The 16,767-nt window shown below is 39.9% G+C and overlaps 1 protein-coding gene across 1 annotated transcript; it reads right to left on the minus strand.

Annotated features, from left to right (window-relative positions):
- Positions 1 to 4,519: 4,519 nt before the first annotated feature.
- On the minus strand, positions 4,520 to 11,776 carry LOC149075605 (uncharacterized). The gene is made up of 2 exons (XM_089245456.1): positions 8,597 to 11,776; positions 4,520 to 4,642 (listed from the first exon to the last, which is right to left on the minus strand). The coding sequence occupies exons 1-2, from the start codon at positions 11,774 to 11,776 to the stop codon at positions 4,520 to 4,522; spliced, it is 3,303 nt and encodes a 1,100-aa protein (XP_089101582.1).
- Positions 11,777 to 16,767: the final 4,991 nt, after the last annotated feature.

Genomic DNA, 16,767 nt, shown 5'->3' on the forward strand with positions numbered 1-16,767 from the left:
GAGAAGTTTTTAAATTGAAATCATAACTCTACGACGCACGTTTGATGACATCAGCATGTACAGGACACCCTGTATATAATATTACTGAACTAGGCATAACGAATTGGCACATGTTGGAATGTGTGTGTATGTGTAGGGAACCTGGCCTGAAGTTTGTTGCTGTGTAATGCTTGTTATGTGTAGTGCTGCCATCTGCTACCATTTATTTAAGCTATGGGTGAAGTGTTATAATTGAATAATTGCATTGTTGTAGACCTGTTGCGACTCGCATTCGCGCCTCGAAGTTGGGAATATCGCTGTATATACAAAGGACAGCAGAATATCATCAAAATACCTCCAACAGAGTGAGCGCTGCATACGTCTAAGTAGTGTCAGTTATTGCCACTACGAACTAGTCCACTAAATGGTTCGTCTATCATCGGGAGCACAGGTACAGATGCCGTGTTACGAAAAAATGGAAGTTTCTCGAATCAGAAGTTGTATAATCCTCCTACATTGCTACATTTCGGTCTGGCTCCATGTGCGAAGTGCTTTTTCTTCAGACCATTTTTATTTCTTCTTATTATTATTGTTGTATTTATATTCATTATTACTTTCCCAGTGTAAGTGCATTTCATGTGTTCTGTGGTTGTTGTAAATAAATGAATAACATAACTGTTGGCACGTACAATTTTGAACGTACACTATTAATTTCACCAGCATTTTTTCTCATATATGATCGAACCTTAAACCATAACTCGTACATCGTGGTGCCGTAGATGAGACTCTAAGAGCTCACTCACTTTGCCTAGGAGGGCCCATGATGTTGAGACGGCCCTGAATAGAACTCGGATTAGCGGGGAGCTCAATAAATTCTAAGCCAATGGTCTGGAGACCAATCTTATTTGCAAAATTTTCATTCAGAATGAATTCATTGAAAAAATCAATTCAATACGTATAAAGGATCTTGCTTTTAGATCGCGGTTAAAGACTCTGAGTAAGACAGGAGAGCCGCGAGAAAAAAAAATGCTTCTAAGGGGGCCACGGGCAAAAAAATGTTAAGAAACGCTGGTCTAGGCGACCGCAATTATGAATCGATCGTAGAAAAAATTATATTCTATTCGTTAGTGTCAAAAACTTCTCTACACATGCAATTTCTTAGCCAAAACGACGATATTCTCCTAACCACATTCTATCGATATTCCGCCGCAAAGATTCGGCTCTATACCATCGGAATATAAATAAACATGTTTTCGAGAATCAAGATAAATGCAAAGCTGTCATTGTAATATTAATTGGTATCTTCGGCGATTACGGTCATAAGTAGTTAGTCGTCTTAATTACTATCATCGCAGTGCTAGTTAATGCTCCACGATTGATGATAGTTTCGAATTGACTCTGTCTCTGAAACTGCGGAAAATTGCTCTAATGCTATGCGCACCGAGTTCAATGGACACCACCAACGATGCGATTGGAGTTTGATGGATAGCACTCGTGTTGTATATAAAGAGGACGATGTATGCGTGTGCGGCTTGTGCAAATGGCGTAACGTATCGGTTTAAACTAATTTGTGTAATAGAGTGTATTTCGCTCCGGCAATGCGAACCGTATGTTGCCGGAATAAGCTCGGTGCTTAAATCTCGCCATTTTATCAAAACTAGGATCGCGAATTATATAATTTGGTATTTTTATATAATCACTATTCGATTGTATATCCCTATAGATAACGCGCGGAATAATACACCGAATAGAATTTCGATGATAATTTGATAATATGCTCACACTAGAGAATGATTAGAAGTTAATTGTTATGTTACGCGGTAAATGTGACAAAACTCCGGTTATTTCCTTGAAATGGAGTGAGATTGCGCCAGGTTTTGCGTTCTTTTTTCGATATTTTTCTCTATTTAAAAGCATAATTGGCAGAAATTGGTGCAGGAAGATAGACGCAAATCTCAGCTTTCCATTTCGGAGCAGAAAACAAAGTTACGTGATTGAGGGTACTTTTTTCTCTTAGCAACCATGGATAGGATGAGATTAGGCCACCTATTTTTCTTATTGATAACAGCCGTGTAATCAAGATAGTGCTACATTCATAGCTTGAAGCAGAAACACTCCAGTTGATGTCGATTTCTTGTTACGCTGAAAATACTTGAGAAATATGGGGTTTTTTTCAAATTTTTTCAATTTTTTTTAAGTTTCTAGTAAATAAATTTGGAAACAGAAGAATGTTTTTCAATGACTTAAGAAATATTTAACGTTTGAAATGTTAACGTTAAAAAAAATGCGCACGCTTATGGGTTCGAACTCACAACCTTCATTTAGTACGTTCTTAGAGCTTTTTACTATACCAATCGTGGATGTCGGATTCGAGTACAATTTAGTATATCCATTATCAAATGTCGCCAGGAAACGGTGGCGCCAAATGGATCAAAAGTTACGATACCCTCGGGGTCCACTGTGACGTTTCTATGATATCACAGTTGCTTGTCTCTGATTGGCTGGTAATGTGCAAAAGTATAAAGATCTAACAATTTCTAACCGCTAGTATAATGTCTTAATACAATACAAATACAACGCCACACAGGCAAATTGCCCAACGAGGTGGCTGACTTAAGAACATCATGGATCCCCGAGCCATTTTTTGGAGGCCCTACCTACTACTACTACACCACACATGCACACCCCTCCCCCCGCGGAACCCCCCAACGAATCGGTACATGCGGGAATGTGCGTGTAGTGAAACCTGACGTGAAGTTTTTTGTTGTTTCTCTGTAATGCTTGTTATGTGGAGTGCTGCCATCTGCCACTAGTTTTTCTAACTATGAGTGAAGTGTTATGATTGATCGTTTTAGGACTGTTGCTCTCTGTGGCGAGACTTTTTAACCGGGAGATCGGCTCGCATTTGCGCCTTGAAGTTGGGAACCACAGAAAACCAACTTCAGCTGACCACCACTGTGGGGTTCGAACCCGTATCCTCGCATCGCGAGTCCGTCACTATAACCACTCGACCACTTTTGAGTTTTACTAATTCAAGTAGGCCTAAACGAACACCTATCTTGCGCGTCAATCAAAAAACCGGTCACCAATTCCAATCGAAAAAATCATTAACAGATGTGTTTTTTATTTGATGGGTGGGAGAATGGGTTCCAGAATTAATGGTGTTTCTTACTAAACAATGCCGATATTACAGTATAAAAGTTTATCAAAAGATATTTTATAGAACTTGACCATGCAACCAATACGCGTATCTGTTACATTCGAGCGATTGTAACCGATTGACTTACTGGTCTTTTTTTCTTCAAGTTTCGTTAAAGACCTTTCATTAAACTTTCATAATCAAATCCTGGCCTTAAAGGAATATTTAGGCTGACAAAATTTTATTTTGTACCTCTATTGGTTATGGGAAAAAGTAACCAAGAAAGGCAAAATATTTTCATTCTGAATATGGTGGAAAATATGGACTTTTAGCGTCTGTAAATGCTTACGTGTACATAGTTTTTTACTGCGCAGAAAAAAAACAATCCCTACATTCTGTAAGATAGTATGTTAAACTCATGTGTAACATTAAGAAAATTAGCACATTATATGTCGAATTTCTGAAAAAAAACTTATGGACAGATTTCAATGAAATTTGGTATGAATACCCGAATATAACAGAGAAAGAGATGGACAGTGAAGTGTATGAGAGGTCATAGTACGCGCACGCATGACTGTCAGTAAAGCTCATCATTGCAGAAATTTCCAAAATCCCCGTTGCGAGATGGAACCGAAAATTAGTAAAGTGGGGTATGGTCCCCTCTCACAGTCAGACAGGTCGCACAGCGCGACGGCATACTGGACACGAGACTGTTGAGAAGTCCCTGTGGCAATCGGTCCCACTCCTGCAGCAACGAAGTTTTCAGTTCCGGGATGGTTCTCGGAGGGGGGTGCCGAGATGCAATTGCCCTCCCAAGAGCATCTCGGACATGTTCTATAGGGTTTAGGTCAGGAGATCTGGTTGGCCAATCCATGCGCCGAATATCCTCACTTTCCATATAATCGTTGACCAGGTGAGCCCGATGTGGACGAGCGTTGTCGTCCATGAACAGGAACTAAAGGCCAACTGTGCCCCCTAAAAGTCAAACATAGGGCTCCAAGATCTCCTCTCTATACCTCCTAGCAGTTAGTTACGGACCCTCTGCCAAACACATGGAGGGGTGTGTGGCCGTCCAACATAATGATGCCTCAATGTTCAAATTTTCTTAATTTTACACACGAGTGTATTTTGTCCTTCTGCACAGATATCAAAATTCTGTGCACTGAGGAACTACAGGTCTGAGCAGATGAAATAAAAGATAATGTGCTTCCATCTAAAAGAAATCAAAGTTAGAGGGCCACATTTCATGCAGGAATACTTTTTTTCCAGTGTTCCTCTCAGTGCTCCTCATGCCCTTCCTCCCACCCATCCGGGATCCAGGCGCCCTTAGACTTAGATGCTTTGTGGAGCCTCCTCTGTAGTGATTCTTTAGTGAAAAATAATAATGAGATTTGTCTCGATCTACCCCTGTGCTAGAGCACTGCCAGTCCTACCCTTGTGGGTACTTTTACCATTGAGGACATTGATACTCGATTTCGTACTCAGAAGATATTCGCCGATGACTCGGATGAACACCCTACGATTCTGAGGATAGCATCATGATCATTTCAGTTACATCATATGTCATAGCTCAAGAATCCCTGGCTGGGATGTAAGGGGATTTCTACGGTTCATCTCTGAAACCCCTGCCAATCAAGTTTGAGTGGTGACCCATAGCTCAGGAATCCATGCCTTTAAGTGGAATTGTGTGACCCTTTTCGGAAAATACGTAAATTAAATTTGTGTCGTGACACATAGCTCAAGAATCAATGGTTTTAATTCTTTTTGCACTACCCAGCTCGGGACCCCCCCCCCCCCGAATCAAGTTCGGTTCGTTACCCACAGATCAAGAACCCCTGCCTCAAGTTTGGGTCGTGACTCGTAGCTTAAACTTTTCTGGCTAAAATTGGATTTGCGTGAACCTTCTCGACAAACATGCTGTGAATGCAGTTTGGGTTTTGACCTATAGCTCAAGAATCACTACCTATAAGTGCATTTGTATGACCCATCTGTGACCCAAGTTTAGGTCGCGATCTATATGTTAAGAGTCCCTTGAATAGAAGTTGATCGTTATAAATAGGTGAGTTGAAACACAGGTTAATAAATAGGAATTCAGATTCAAGAGCATGGAGATAACAAATAGCGGGTTGCAACGCTCTTAACGGCTGAAAAAGCTTACAACGCTTTTTGTGAAGGGAACGATATCACAACCGGAGTAAGTATAAAGCTTTAATCCTGTAAATAATGTACTCCACTGAACTTAAAACAAGTGCAAACAAGGAGTTGATTTACTCGTAGTCTCTGGAAATTTATACGTATCGGTGTCTCAAGTGTTAAAATATTGAGCTTATTCTCTCAACCATTTTTGTGGCTCTCTTTGAACTAAATCTGACGTGAGTTTCTTCCCGAATACGCCTGAGTAAACAAGATTCCTTCAATATAATACACCTTCAATATTATCGGAACGCAGTGTGTATTAAATGTGAAAGCGGCATTGCTATAAATAAAATTGTGTGTATTTGTTTGAACACGTTCCATATAATGCTCTATTATTTATTTTCATTATTTATGTTGGAAATAGTTTCTAGACGAGAGAAGAACGTGTTTCAAGAACTCGAAAAAACTATGAGATGGAAGGGTATTTATATAGAGTATTCTGCAAGTGCTAATGCGGCCTTTTTCTCATCAACAGTTGAGGTACGCGAGTCCCATTTAAAGAATGCTCAAAAGGGCGTTCAAAAATGGTTCCATATCAGTTTTGAGAGTGAAAATACAGTGTATAACAAAATAAAACAAATCTGAATTTTTATACGTTCCCCTTGTTTCCTAACTTCCAATTAGAAAGGTTTTTCTCTGTATTTTCTGGTGCTGACAGAAAGAATTGTGTTTCTAAGTGCAATATCCGTTAGGATTTTTGCATTCAAAAATCGGAGAAAAGTTATGAAAGCTTCCTTCCCATGTGGTGCGTCATAGCCCGTATGGATAGCGCACTCCCTAACGCTTCTTATTTGCTGTTGAAGGACTGGACTCAATGAGGTATCAGAAGCATCGGCACCCGAACACAATTTTGAGTTCGGAACAGGATTGGCCAGCGTTGGCAATTGATTGCTGGCGTGACAAAAAACGCGGATTTTCTCTCGTCGGACAAAACTATTTCAGTTTTGTAAAGGTGGTCAAGCGTTTCGGAAAACAACTTGTTGATGCGCCAGTGCCGATTAGAAATCAGAAACTCGTATTAAAGTCGATGACAAATAGGTGACTGTGGAGAATGCTTTTGTTGACTGTCGGCAACACAGATGAATTTATTGAATTTTCCCGAAATATAAATATAGAGAAATACGATAATGAGTTGAATGTGATGTAGCACGTTCTAGTCGGCATAGATGGCGCACTTCACTCTAGTACTATTTTATAGAAAAATGCTAAGAAAGGTAGTCGAGGAGAGATACCTTAATTAAAAGGAAGCGAAAAAACGCATTAGTCTATTTCAGGTAGCGTTTTTAGGTAGCTATCTTATATATAAATGTGAAAGTATGTATGTATGTATGTATGTATGCTCTTTATACAAATCAACAGTTTTAGACCGATCGTCGCCAGATTTTGCATATATACCAAACAGGTCCGGGATTGAACCGTAGGCTACTTTAAAAGTTCGTCAGAGCTGGGCAAATGCCCGAAATGGGCGAAAAACTGCCGGGCAACAATGGTTTTGGGGCCTCAACAATTACTTTCGGAACGTTTACTTTGGTTACCGTGGTTCCCAACAATGCGTTTCAGACGTGTATATGTCTTTACAATGGTTTGTCACATCTTTAACGCTGCCATCATTACAGTTTATTCCTTTATAATGGTTTGGCTCTTTTCCAATACTCCCAGTAATTGAAGAAAACCCTGGAAGCGCCAGATATTTTTGCTTCCATGTATACAGGGTGTCCTGTAAGTGCTAATGTGGCCTTTATCTCATCAACCACCCATCGTTGAGGTATAGTTTCAATTTAAAAAGTGCTTAAAAGGAGTTTGAATAATATTCGCTGCAGAAGCTGGACATATGACGTCACTAACAACAGAGAACAACAACTACGACGATAAAACAGGGAATAAAAATGTTCTACGCCAGCTGATGAACTCAATGCTTGCGTCAAATCATCAGCACTCTACTTCATTAAACACCAACTCTGGCCATATCGCTACATTGCAATTTACTGCCATTAGTGAGATGGGTTGGAAGGAAGGTTCTGTCTATCGGTGGTCGCCTCGAGTTTGTTAGGACATCAACACTCTGGCACGAAGCTAAAAAATTATCATTATCCACCAACATGCGAGTTCAACTGCAAAATCACTCAGCACTGCTATCATTTTCCCATCAGTTGATCAAACTTGGCAATGGAAGAATTCCCGTAGACCCAAGCACTGGACTGATAACGTTCCCAAATGGATTTTGCCAGTTATTATATACTAGCTGATACCCGGCGACGTTGCCCGCCCCGTAAAAAATTTATATATATGTATAGCTTATTAATTATTTCTTTTAATCAAAAAAATTCTGCATCAAGTAAGAAAAAATTACTTTTATTTTTAAATATTTTAATTAAAGACTTCAAGCAATCGCTTGTGGATACACAATATTTTTTGTTTGTCCATCTGGTGTGAAGATGTACAAATTTTTGGGATTACCAACACGCGAACAGGCGACGTAAAGCTGTCCGTGTGAAAAACAGGGCTCAAGTAGGTTGATACCTGCCACTGCTAACGACTGGCCTTGCGCTTTGTTGATTGTCATGGCAAAAGCTAAACGAACCGGGAACTGCAATCGCTTGAAAGTGAATGGAATTTCTTCAGTGACAATTGGGATACGTGGAATGAAGACGTCTTCTCCTTTGGCACATCCAGTTAAAATTGTTGCTTCGATGATGTAATTGAGCAATTTCTTCACGCAGAGTCTGGTACCATTGCAGAGTCTCGGTGTCTCCAAATTTCTTAAAAGCATTATAGGTGCTCCGACTTTGAGGGTCAAGTTGTGTGGTGGCACACCCGGAAAGAGTTCAGAAATTCTGCAGGATACAGAACTGTCTGCGTTGTGTCTGTGACAGTGTCAACCGATTTATAAGATTTGGAGTCTCCTGGAATAATTTTTAGGATTTTTTCGTTGATTTTGTTCACACTGTCATTTTTCGGTGCCAGAATCGCTCTCTCACAAAGCCACTCATGGTTTCGGTGATTTTGTTCAATATTTGGGAAAACTTTGTCTGCAAGTTCTTGAACTGAATTTAACAACTGGCAAAATCCATTTGGGAACGTAATCAGTCCGGTGCTTGGGTCTACGGGAATTCTTCCATTGCCAAGTTTGATCAACTGATGTGAAAATGATTGCAGTGCTGAGTCATTTTGCAGTTGAACTCGCATGTTGGTGGATAATGATAATTTTTTAACTTCGTGCCAGAGTGTTGATGATTTGAGGCAAGCATTAAATTCATCAGCTGGCGTTGAACGCGGAACTACAGGCAGAGTCTGACGAAAATCTCCAGCCAACAAAACAACCACTTTTCCCATGAGCCGCTGATTTCCTCGCAGATCTTTAAGTGACATGTTGACAGATTGCAGGGCCCGTTTGTGAGACATTGTACACTCATCCCAAACTATGAGGCTGCACTCTTGCAACATTTTTGCTGGGCCTGTTCCCTTGGAAATGTTGCAAACTGGAGATTCGTTATGGTTCAAGTCCAGTGGTAATTTGAAGGCGGTATGTGCCGTCCGACCTCCATTTAGTAGTGTTGCGGCTATGCCGGAAGAGGCCACTGCTACTGCAATTTTCTTTTGTTGTCTCACCTTTGCCAAAAGTAAATTGATAAGGAACGTTTTGCCAGTGCCACCGGGAGCATCGAGGAAATAGATGCCGCCATTTCCATCGTTAATCGTTTGCTGAATTTGATTGTAGGCTTGTCTTTGGTCGAAAGTTAAAAGTGGTTCTTTCGCTGCAATATATGACTGTAATTCATTAACATCGTAATTTCTCTCCCGCATAATTTCATGAGTGAGATTGTTGGTGTTAGTTCGTTGCGGTGAAAGAAGCAAAGAGCACTGTCTGAGGTCTTTTCCAGCCATTGACAAACAAAGGTCTTCTAAATGGATGAGAGCTTGATTGTACATGTCTGGTGAAAATTCAATTTCTAAATTTGGATTTTCCCGTCTGATTCTCATAAGAATGTCTTCACTGAGATCATCTTTGTATTTTTCCCACAATTGAAGTGGATTTGACACAGATTGGGTAGATAAAAGAATGCCAAAAAGATGTCTTAGACGAATGGCAGATTGAGTGATTTTAGCTTCAGTCATTGCCAAATCCCAGTGGTCATCGTTTTCCAGCAATCCTCGCTTTTGGCATGCTTCTTGCATGGTTGCACAAACTTGACCATTAAATGTTTTCAAATCATCGAATGTTGTTGGTCCTTTGATGATGTGAAGCAACATACGCAGAAAGAAGCATTCGCCACTTGACGGATGAACAATATAAATGCGGCCAAGTGTTTCTGATGATTTAACCCCAGGATGTCCTGCAACATCAGTTCCTTGTTTGCGTCGCTGCCATTTTTTGCTTGATGTATTCCATGTGTAGAACCGGGGAAGATCACAGTAGAAAAGTGTTCTGGCAAATACGTCGGTCTTACATAATTCAAAGAATTCGGTCAGTGTTGTCTTTGGTGGCTGTTGCAAGTTGTTTGCTTGGAGGTTTTCTGGATTGTAATACACCCTCTGGCCATTTTCAAGGTGAACACTCAGATGTTGAACCGATGGGTAGCGTTCGTGAATTTGGAAGCTGAGGATTCGCCAAATTGCTTCGTTGCTGCAAATGTATCTTCCCAATTGAAATGTTGAAATCTCATCGTTCGTTTGTTGGCCCAATCCAAAAATTGCTTGGTCACTTCCTTTGTTAACATACTTGCAAATATACTTGATGGCTTTTACAGACTGGCAAGACTCTACATTAATGTGCGCCTGGAACATTTTTGACAATATTGGGGAATATGGAACTACCCACCTATTGTCAACGTTAACGTCTACATGGCGTATTTTCAATGTTGTGGTGAATCCGCCATCTTCGGGCTTTCGTCTCCTGTACAGAGGATAGCCATCTTGGCCAGTCTGTGTTTCTTGTAGCATTGTGCGTGGATATTTCTTGGAGCATTGACCATTCATCATGCAAGGAGCGTTCGTGTTTAGCGCTCCACAGGGTCCGTGAATCATATTTTTGGTGATGATCTGAAACAACAATGGATCTTGATCTGGATTAGGCAATTCGGCAGAGATGACGTTGTCGATATCAGTTGGCCGAATTTTTTCTCGCAGCCAGATGAGGATGTGGGCATGTGGGAGACCTCTTTTTTGCCATTCGATTGAATACATCCAGCATCTCGTTTCTCCGAAAATATGGCACTTCTTCACGACGTTCATCAGTTTTGTTAATTTTCTCTTGAACACTCTGGCAATCAGGTCATGTCGATCTGTAGCTTTCTGAGCAGGCAGAAGAGCCTCTTGTATTTCAGACCAAAGTGGATTGCATGTGAAGGTGATGAACAGGTCAGGGCGACCATAACTCCTGACGTAAGTCATTGCATCCTGGGTGTACTCATGCATGTGTCTTGGACCGCCAGTAAAGGTTGCTGGCAAAATCACCATTCTCCCCAATTCATTTGGATTCGCGTCATTGGCCATAGCATCTCTAAGATGAATGTAGTCATCTACTCTCAGTTTCTCTTGGTTTGTTCGGATGTAGAGTAGCCGTTCACTTTCGATTTTGGCGTACATATCTACTACAAACTGATGGAGGAGCTGCCGGGATTTTAATAAATGATTTTCATCTCCTACCCTTCTCATCAATCTGAATGCATAAAAGTCCATGGCAGATACCTTCTTTCCCGGTAGCGTGTCGCCTGTAGTTGGATTGATCTGAGTAATTCCAAAGTTATAACCGTCATTGCCTTGCCAAAAGATGATCGGGTATTGGAGAGCATCGTACGATCTATGAGTCTCCGTTACTCTCTGTAGCCTGTTATTTCTTTTCTGTAGAACAATATCGCGGCTTTCAAATTCATTCCCCACAATAACAATCGCCACCTCATCAATTGTTGGTGCATTGAATGTCCGTGGATGGGCGCCTACTGGAGTCTTATCTGCTCTGATAATTATTTGGTAATCATCTCTTGGCATACGCTCCAGAGCAGTCTTGAACAAATTCACGTAGGAATTGTGTTCGTGGAGGAATTGTTGTAGCGCCCGGACGATATGCTGTTTGGTGGTTGGAATATTGGAGCATCGTTGTCGAGCTTCTGCATGTTGGTCTCCCATGAAGAAAATCTGCAAAAATTTCGGCTCTTCATTCGTTCCTGGGAGCAGTGACCCTGAAAGATGGTAAATTTGTCCCTGTACTTTGAATGTAGGCATGAATCCAGGCTCGCCAATTTCTTTTGTTGCTCCGAAAGAGGTCATTTGGAAGCAGGAGTTGTACTTTCTGATGTTTTGCAGAAAGTGCTTGGAATCTGGTGTGGTTCCAGCCATCAAAGTGCGAAGTGGTTCAGGTGGTTGATTGATTAATGGCAGCTTGACTTTTCCATTTGAGCAGCACATCCCAGGCGCCTCACCATCCCATTTATAAGCTTGGCAATGGACACAGACCTTCTCCATTTGGCCAATCAAGACTGCTGGATGTTCGTGATAATCAAGTTCAGCATTGTATGCAAATGCAGCTTTTTTCAGATCTTGAAAAGCATGCTCTGTATAAGTGAAGGCCCTATTTCGATTAGCAGATAGACGCTTTTCAGTGTGTTCTGGAGTCTCACTTGTCCTGGAAATGGAGGCTCTAGTTCGATTAGCAGATAGACGGTTTTCAGTGTGTTCTGGAGTCTCACTTGTCCTGGAAATGGAGGCCCTAGTTCGATTAGCAGAGAGGCGTTCTTCAGTTTGTTCTGGAGTCTCATTTGTTCTGGAAGTGGAGGCCCTAGTTCGATTAGCAGAGAGGCGTTCTTCAGTTTGTTCTGGAGTCTCATTTGTTCTGGAAGTGGAGGCCCTAGTTCGATTAGCGGATAGGCGTTCTTCAGTTTGTTCTTTAGTTTCACTTGTCCTGGAAGTGGAAGCCCTAGATCGATTAGCGGATAGGCGTTCTTCAGTTTGTTCTTTAGTCTCACTTGTCCTGGAAGTGGAGGCCCTAGTTCGATTAGCAGAGAGGCGTTCTTCAGTTTGTTCTGGAGTCTCATTTGTCCTGGAAGTGGAGGACCTAGTTCGATTAGCATATTGTCTTTGTTTAGTCCGCTCTGAAGACTCATTTTTCCTTGCCAATCGCGACCGTTTCGCTTCAGTCGAAATTTTTCCGATTGCTGCTCGCTTTTTAGGAGGCATCTTACACAGTGGAAGAATATTGTGATCAGAATGAGCGAGCGTCTGTGATGGTCAGAGTTGTTTCCTTCACTTCAGTATTTTTATTCTCAGTTTTGTCGTCGTAGTTGTTGTTCTCTGTTGTTGGTGACGTCATGTGTCCAGCTTGCGGCGAATATTATTCGAACGCATTTTCAGTATTTCTTAAATTGAAACTATACCTATACAATGGGCGGTGGTTGAGAAACATAGCTGAAACCCGGCGACGATGCCCGCCCCGTAAAAAATTTATATACGTATAGCTTATATATTATTTATATACGTATTTCTTAATCAAAAAAATTTCTGCATCAAGTAAGAAAAAATTACTTTTATTTTTAAATATTTTAATTAAAATCTTCAGGCAATCGCTTATGAATACACAATATTTTTTCTTTTTCCATCTGGTGTATAGATGTACAAATTTTTGCTATTACCAACACGCGAACAGGTGACGAAAAGGTGTCCGTGTGAAAAACAGGGCTCAAGTAGGTTGATACCTGCCACTACTAACAACTGGCCTTGCGCTCTGTTGATTGTCATGGCAAAAGCTAAACGAATCGGGAACTGTAATCGCTTGAAAGTGAATGGCATCTCTTCGGTGAAATGCTTGTGCAGCGAATATTATTCAACCGCCTTTTAAGCATTTTTTAAATTGAAACTATACCTATGCGATGGGCGGATTATCACTTACAGGACACCCTGTATATAGGCTAGCAGAAATACCCGGGTTTTCTTCAATTACTGGGAGGATTGGAAAAGAGTGACAAACCGTTATAAATGAATAAACTGTTATAATAACAGAATTGAAGGTGTGACAAACCATTGTAAAGGCATATATTCACGTCTGAAACGCATTGTTGGGAACCCGCGGTAACCAAAGTAAACGTTCCGAAAGTGATTGTTGAGGCCCCCAAAACCATTGTTGCCCGACAGTTTTTCGCCCATTTCGGGCATTTGCCCAGCTCTGACGAACTTTTAAAGTAGCCTACGGCTCAATCCCGGTCCTGTTTGGTATATATGCAAAATCTGGCGACGATCGGTCTAAAACTGTAGATTTGTATAAAGAGCATACATACATACATACATACATACATACTTTCACATTTATATATAAGATATAAACTCAGTTCAAGAACTTGCAGACAAAGTCTTCCCAAACATTCAACAAAATCACCGAAACCATGAGTGGCTTTGTGAGAGTGCGATTCTGGCACCGAAAAATAAGTGTGAACAAGATCAACGGAAAAATCCTAAAAATTATTCCGGGAGACTCCACGTCTTACAAATCGGTTGACACTGTCACAGACACAGCGCAGACAGTTCTGTATCCTGCAGAATTTCTGAACTCCTTTGGATATTCCGGGTGTGCCACCACACAATTAGATCCTCAATGTCGGAGCACCTGTAATGCTTTTAAGAAATTTGGAGACACCGAGACTCTGCAATGGCAACAGACTCTGCGTGAAGAAATTGCGCAATTGCATCATTGAAGCAACGATTCTAACTGGATGTTACAAAGAAAAAGAAGTCTTCATTCCACGTATCCCAATTATCACCGAAGAAATGTCATTCACTTTCATGCGATTACAGTTCCCGATTCGTTTAGCTTTTGCCATGACAATCAGCAAAGCGCAAGGCCAGTCCTTAGCAGTGGCAGGTATCAAGCTACTTGAGCCCTGGTTTTCACGCGGACACCTTTTCGTCACCTGTTCGCGTGTTGGTAATAGCAAAAATTTGTACATCTACACACCAGATGGAAAAGAAAAAATATTGTGTATCCACAAGCGATTGCCTGAAGATTTTAATTAAAATATTTAAATATAAAAGTAATTTTCTCTTACTTGATGCAGAAATTTTTTTGATTAAGAAGCAATTAATAAGCTATACATATATAAATTTTTTACGGGGCGGGCAACGTCGCCGGGTATCAGCTAGTCTATAAATAAATCAGCCTGAATTTACTATCGGAAAAAAAAGAGGAGCTTCTTTCTGAAGATAGTTTCTAATTATAACTGCATTAATGTTAAATATACGCAAAATTATCAAAAGCTGATTTTAGATATATATTTATTCCAATTTACCCAAGTAAATTTCTGGTTTTTTCCATATTTCTATGTATAACTCATGATATGTCCTTAGATTAGTTCGTGAAGCTTTCGTTCTTCTGTAGGAAAATATTGCTGGAAATATTCGTAATTGGATGATGAATTGCTTCATCAATTTGCCGCTAATCAAGGTGGAATCTTCGAAGAAAACGCCCACTACTTAGTGTATCGATTTTTGTAGCGAACGCACACGAGAGGAAGCGTGTAATCATATTAGAGGAAGCATCGTTGGATTAAAGAATAGTAGCCGGCCAGAGTCACCAACATGTGTCAGAATATGCTACAACGAAAAAAAAAAACTTGCCGATAAGCAATAATAATTGATGAATCTCCTCGGAAATACTCTGCTGTTTCCTGATGTGTACTGAATTAATTAAATGCAAATAATTAATTTGATCATAAGATATTTTTCCCCTCGATATCCGTATTGTACGCTCTAAACTAAAAAAAAATAAAAATTTAATGTGTTGAAAGAGCCAAAAGTGATCACTTTTGAAAAAAAATCCACATCTACGCATATTTGTTAAAAATTTAGAGGGGAGTCAATACCAGTTCCGTCTTAATACGCTATTTCTGGGCTGAAAAGATTATAGAAATTTTCGTGTCCAAATTTTAAAAAATGTTAATGAATTTGGTCGCGATTAATCAAATTAGCAACGCGCGGTTCTAGTACACGATATCAGATTCTGCGAGGAACAATTCGATAATTGCCACTTTACAACATCAGTATAGTTTCTATATTGAAATCTCTTGAAAGATCAATATTAATAAAGCTTCCCGAATGAATCAGATGTCCAATATGAAATGAAAATTATATCTAACTAGCTATAATACCCGGCGCTGCCCGGGTTTTCTTCAATGAGGCTTTTTTGGATCACGTGATATATCCCTCTCTTTTTCTTGAGGGACATACAAACCGTGTCCAAGTTAACCAACATGGCGACCTGCGCGATTCATGAAATAAACAAATCTAGATTTACACAGAAACGTAGAAATGAATATATATTTTTCTTTTTTTAAGGGGCGCTAGGTATTTCGATCCCCCCCCCCTGAACTTCAAGTTATCCATCTGTCTGTTCCAGCTTCCAAAAATCCTTAGTTAAAGCTGTGGAATTTTTTCGATGCACTTTTCACGGGCTCATAACTAATTTTAAAATATCCTAACCCACATGAATTTATGCAAATAAATATCAAAAGAGACAATATGGAGACATTAATTTTCATACTTGAGAAGATATAAATGAAATCAATGATATTGCTCGAATATCCAACTCAAAAGTATAGGTTTGGCTAATTACTCCATATTTAATCTCCTGGGCTTCGTATATCTCTAAGCGAACTGAATATTTCAAAAATCGAGAATTCAATACAATTTTTAAAATTATTGATGGGGCGGAAAATCCCACTAATTTCCGCATTTCTACAGCAAAATCGACAATTTTAGCACTGATTTCTATGAGGATCACCTTTTTCCTGACTTTCAAAGCGATGCTGATGATGATTATGACGTCTATTCGAAAAGTCTCATTACTGGGAGGATTGAAAATGTGGCAAACCATTATAAAGGCATGAACTATTATACATATGGTAACAGGATTAAAGAAGTGACAAACCGTTCTAAAGGCATATACACGTCTGAAACGCATTGCTAGGGAACCACGGTAACCAAAGTAAACGTTCGGAAAGTGATTGTTGAGGCCCAAAAACCATTGTTGCCGGACAGTTTTTTGCCCATTTGGGGCATTTGCCCTGGTCTGACGAAATTTTAAAGTAGCCTATCGTTTAAGTCGGGTCCCATTTGGTATATATGCAAAATTTGGTGACGATCGATCTAAAATTGTAGATTGGTATAGAGAACATACACACACACACACACACAGACACACACACAGAAAATCAATTTTATATATATAAAAGATAGATTGCAAATGATGTGACAATACCCAAGATTTTTATTTCTCATTCAGAAAGTTAGCGCTCTCTATTGACTAGAGAACAAAAATAAGTGAACGTTTTGAAGACAATTTGAACACTTGATGAAAGAGAGCCCACTAACTACTCTGAAATATTATTTTGTTTTTTAATCTTAATCTAAAAATGTATTTTGAGTTAATTTCGAATGCTTATTCAATAAAAACATTATGTGTATAGTGGTTG

The sequence above is a fragment of the Pholcus phalangioides genome, unplaced genomic scaffold (genome assembly GCF_987345545.1).
Source record: "Pholcus phalangioides strain wild (caught in Gottingen) unplaced genomic scaffold, Ppha-v1.0 ptg000015l_1, whole genome shotgun sequence".
Classification (NCBI taxonomy): Eukaryota; Metazoa; Arthropoda; class Arachnida; order Araneae; family Pholcidae; genus Pholcus; species Pholcus phalangioides.

Coding starts and splice junctions, on each gene's coding strand:
- LOC149075605 (XM_089245456.1), bottom strand. CDS start 11,776: ATGGAGAAGGTCTGTGTCCATTGCCAAGCTTATAAATGGGATGGTGAG. Junction 4,643..8,596: donor ATTTTCGTCAGACTCTGCCT/GTAGTTCCGCGT, acceptor TGCTATCCTCAG/AATCGTAGGGTGTTCATCCG.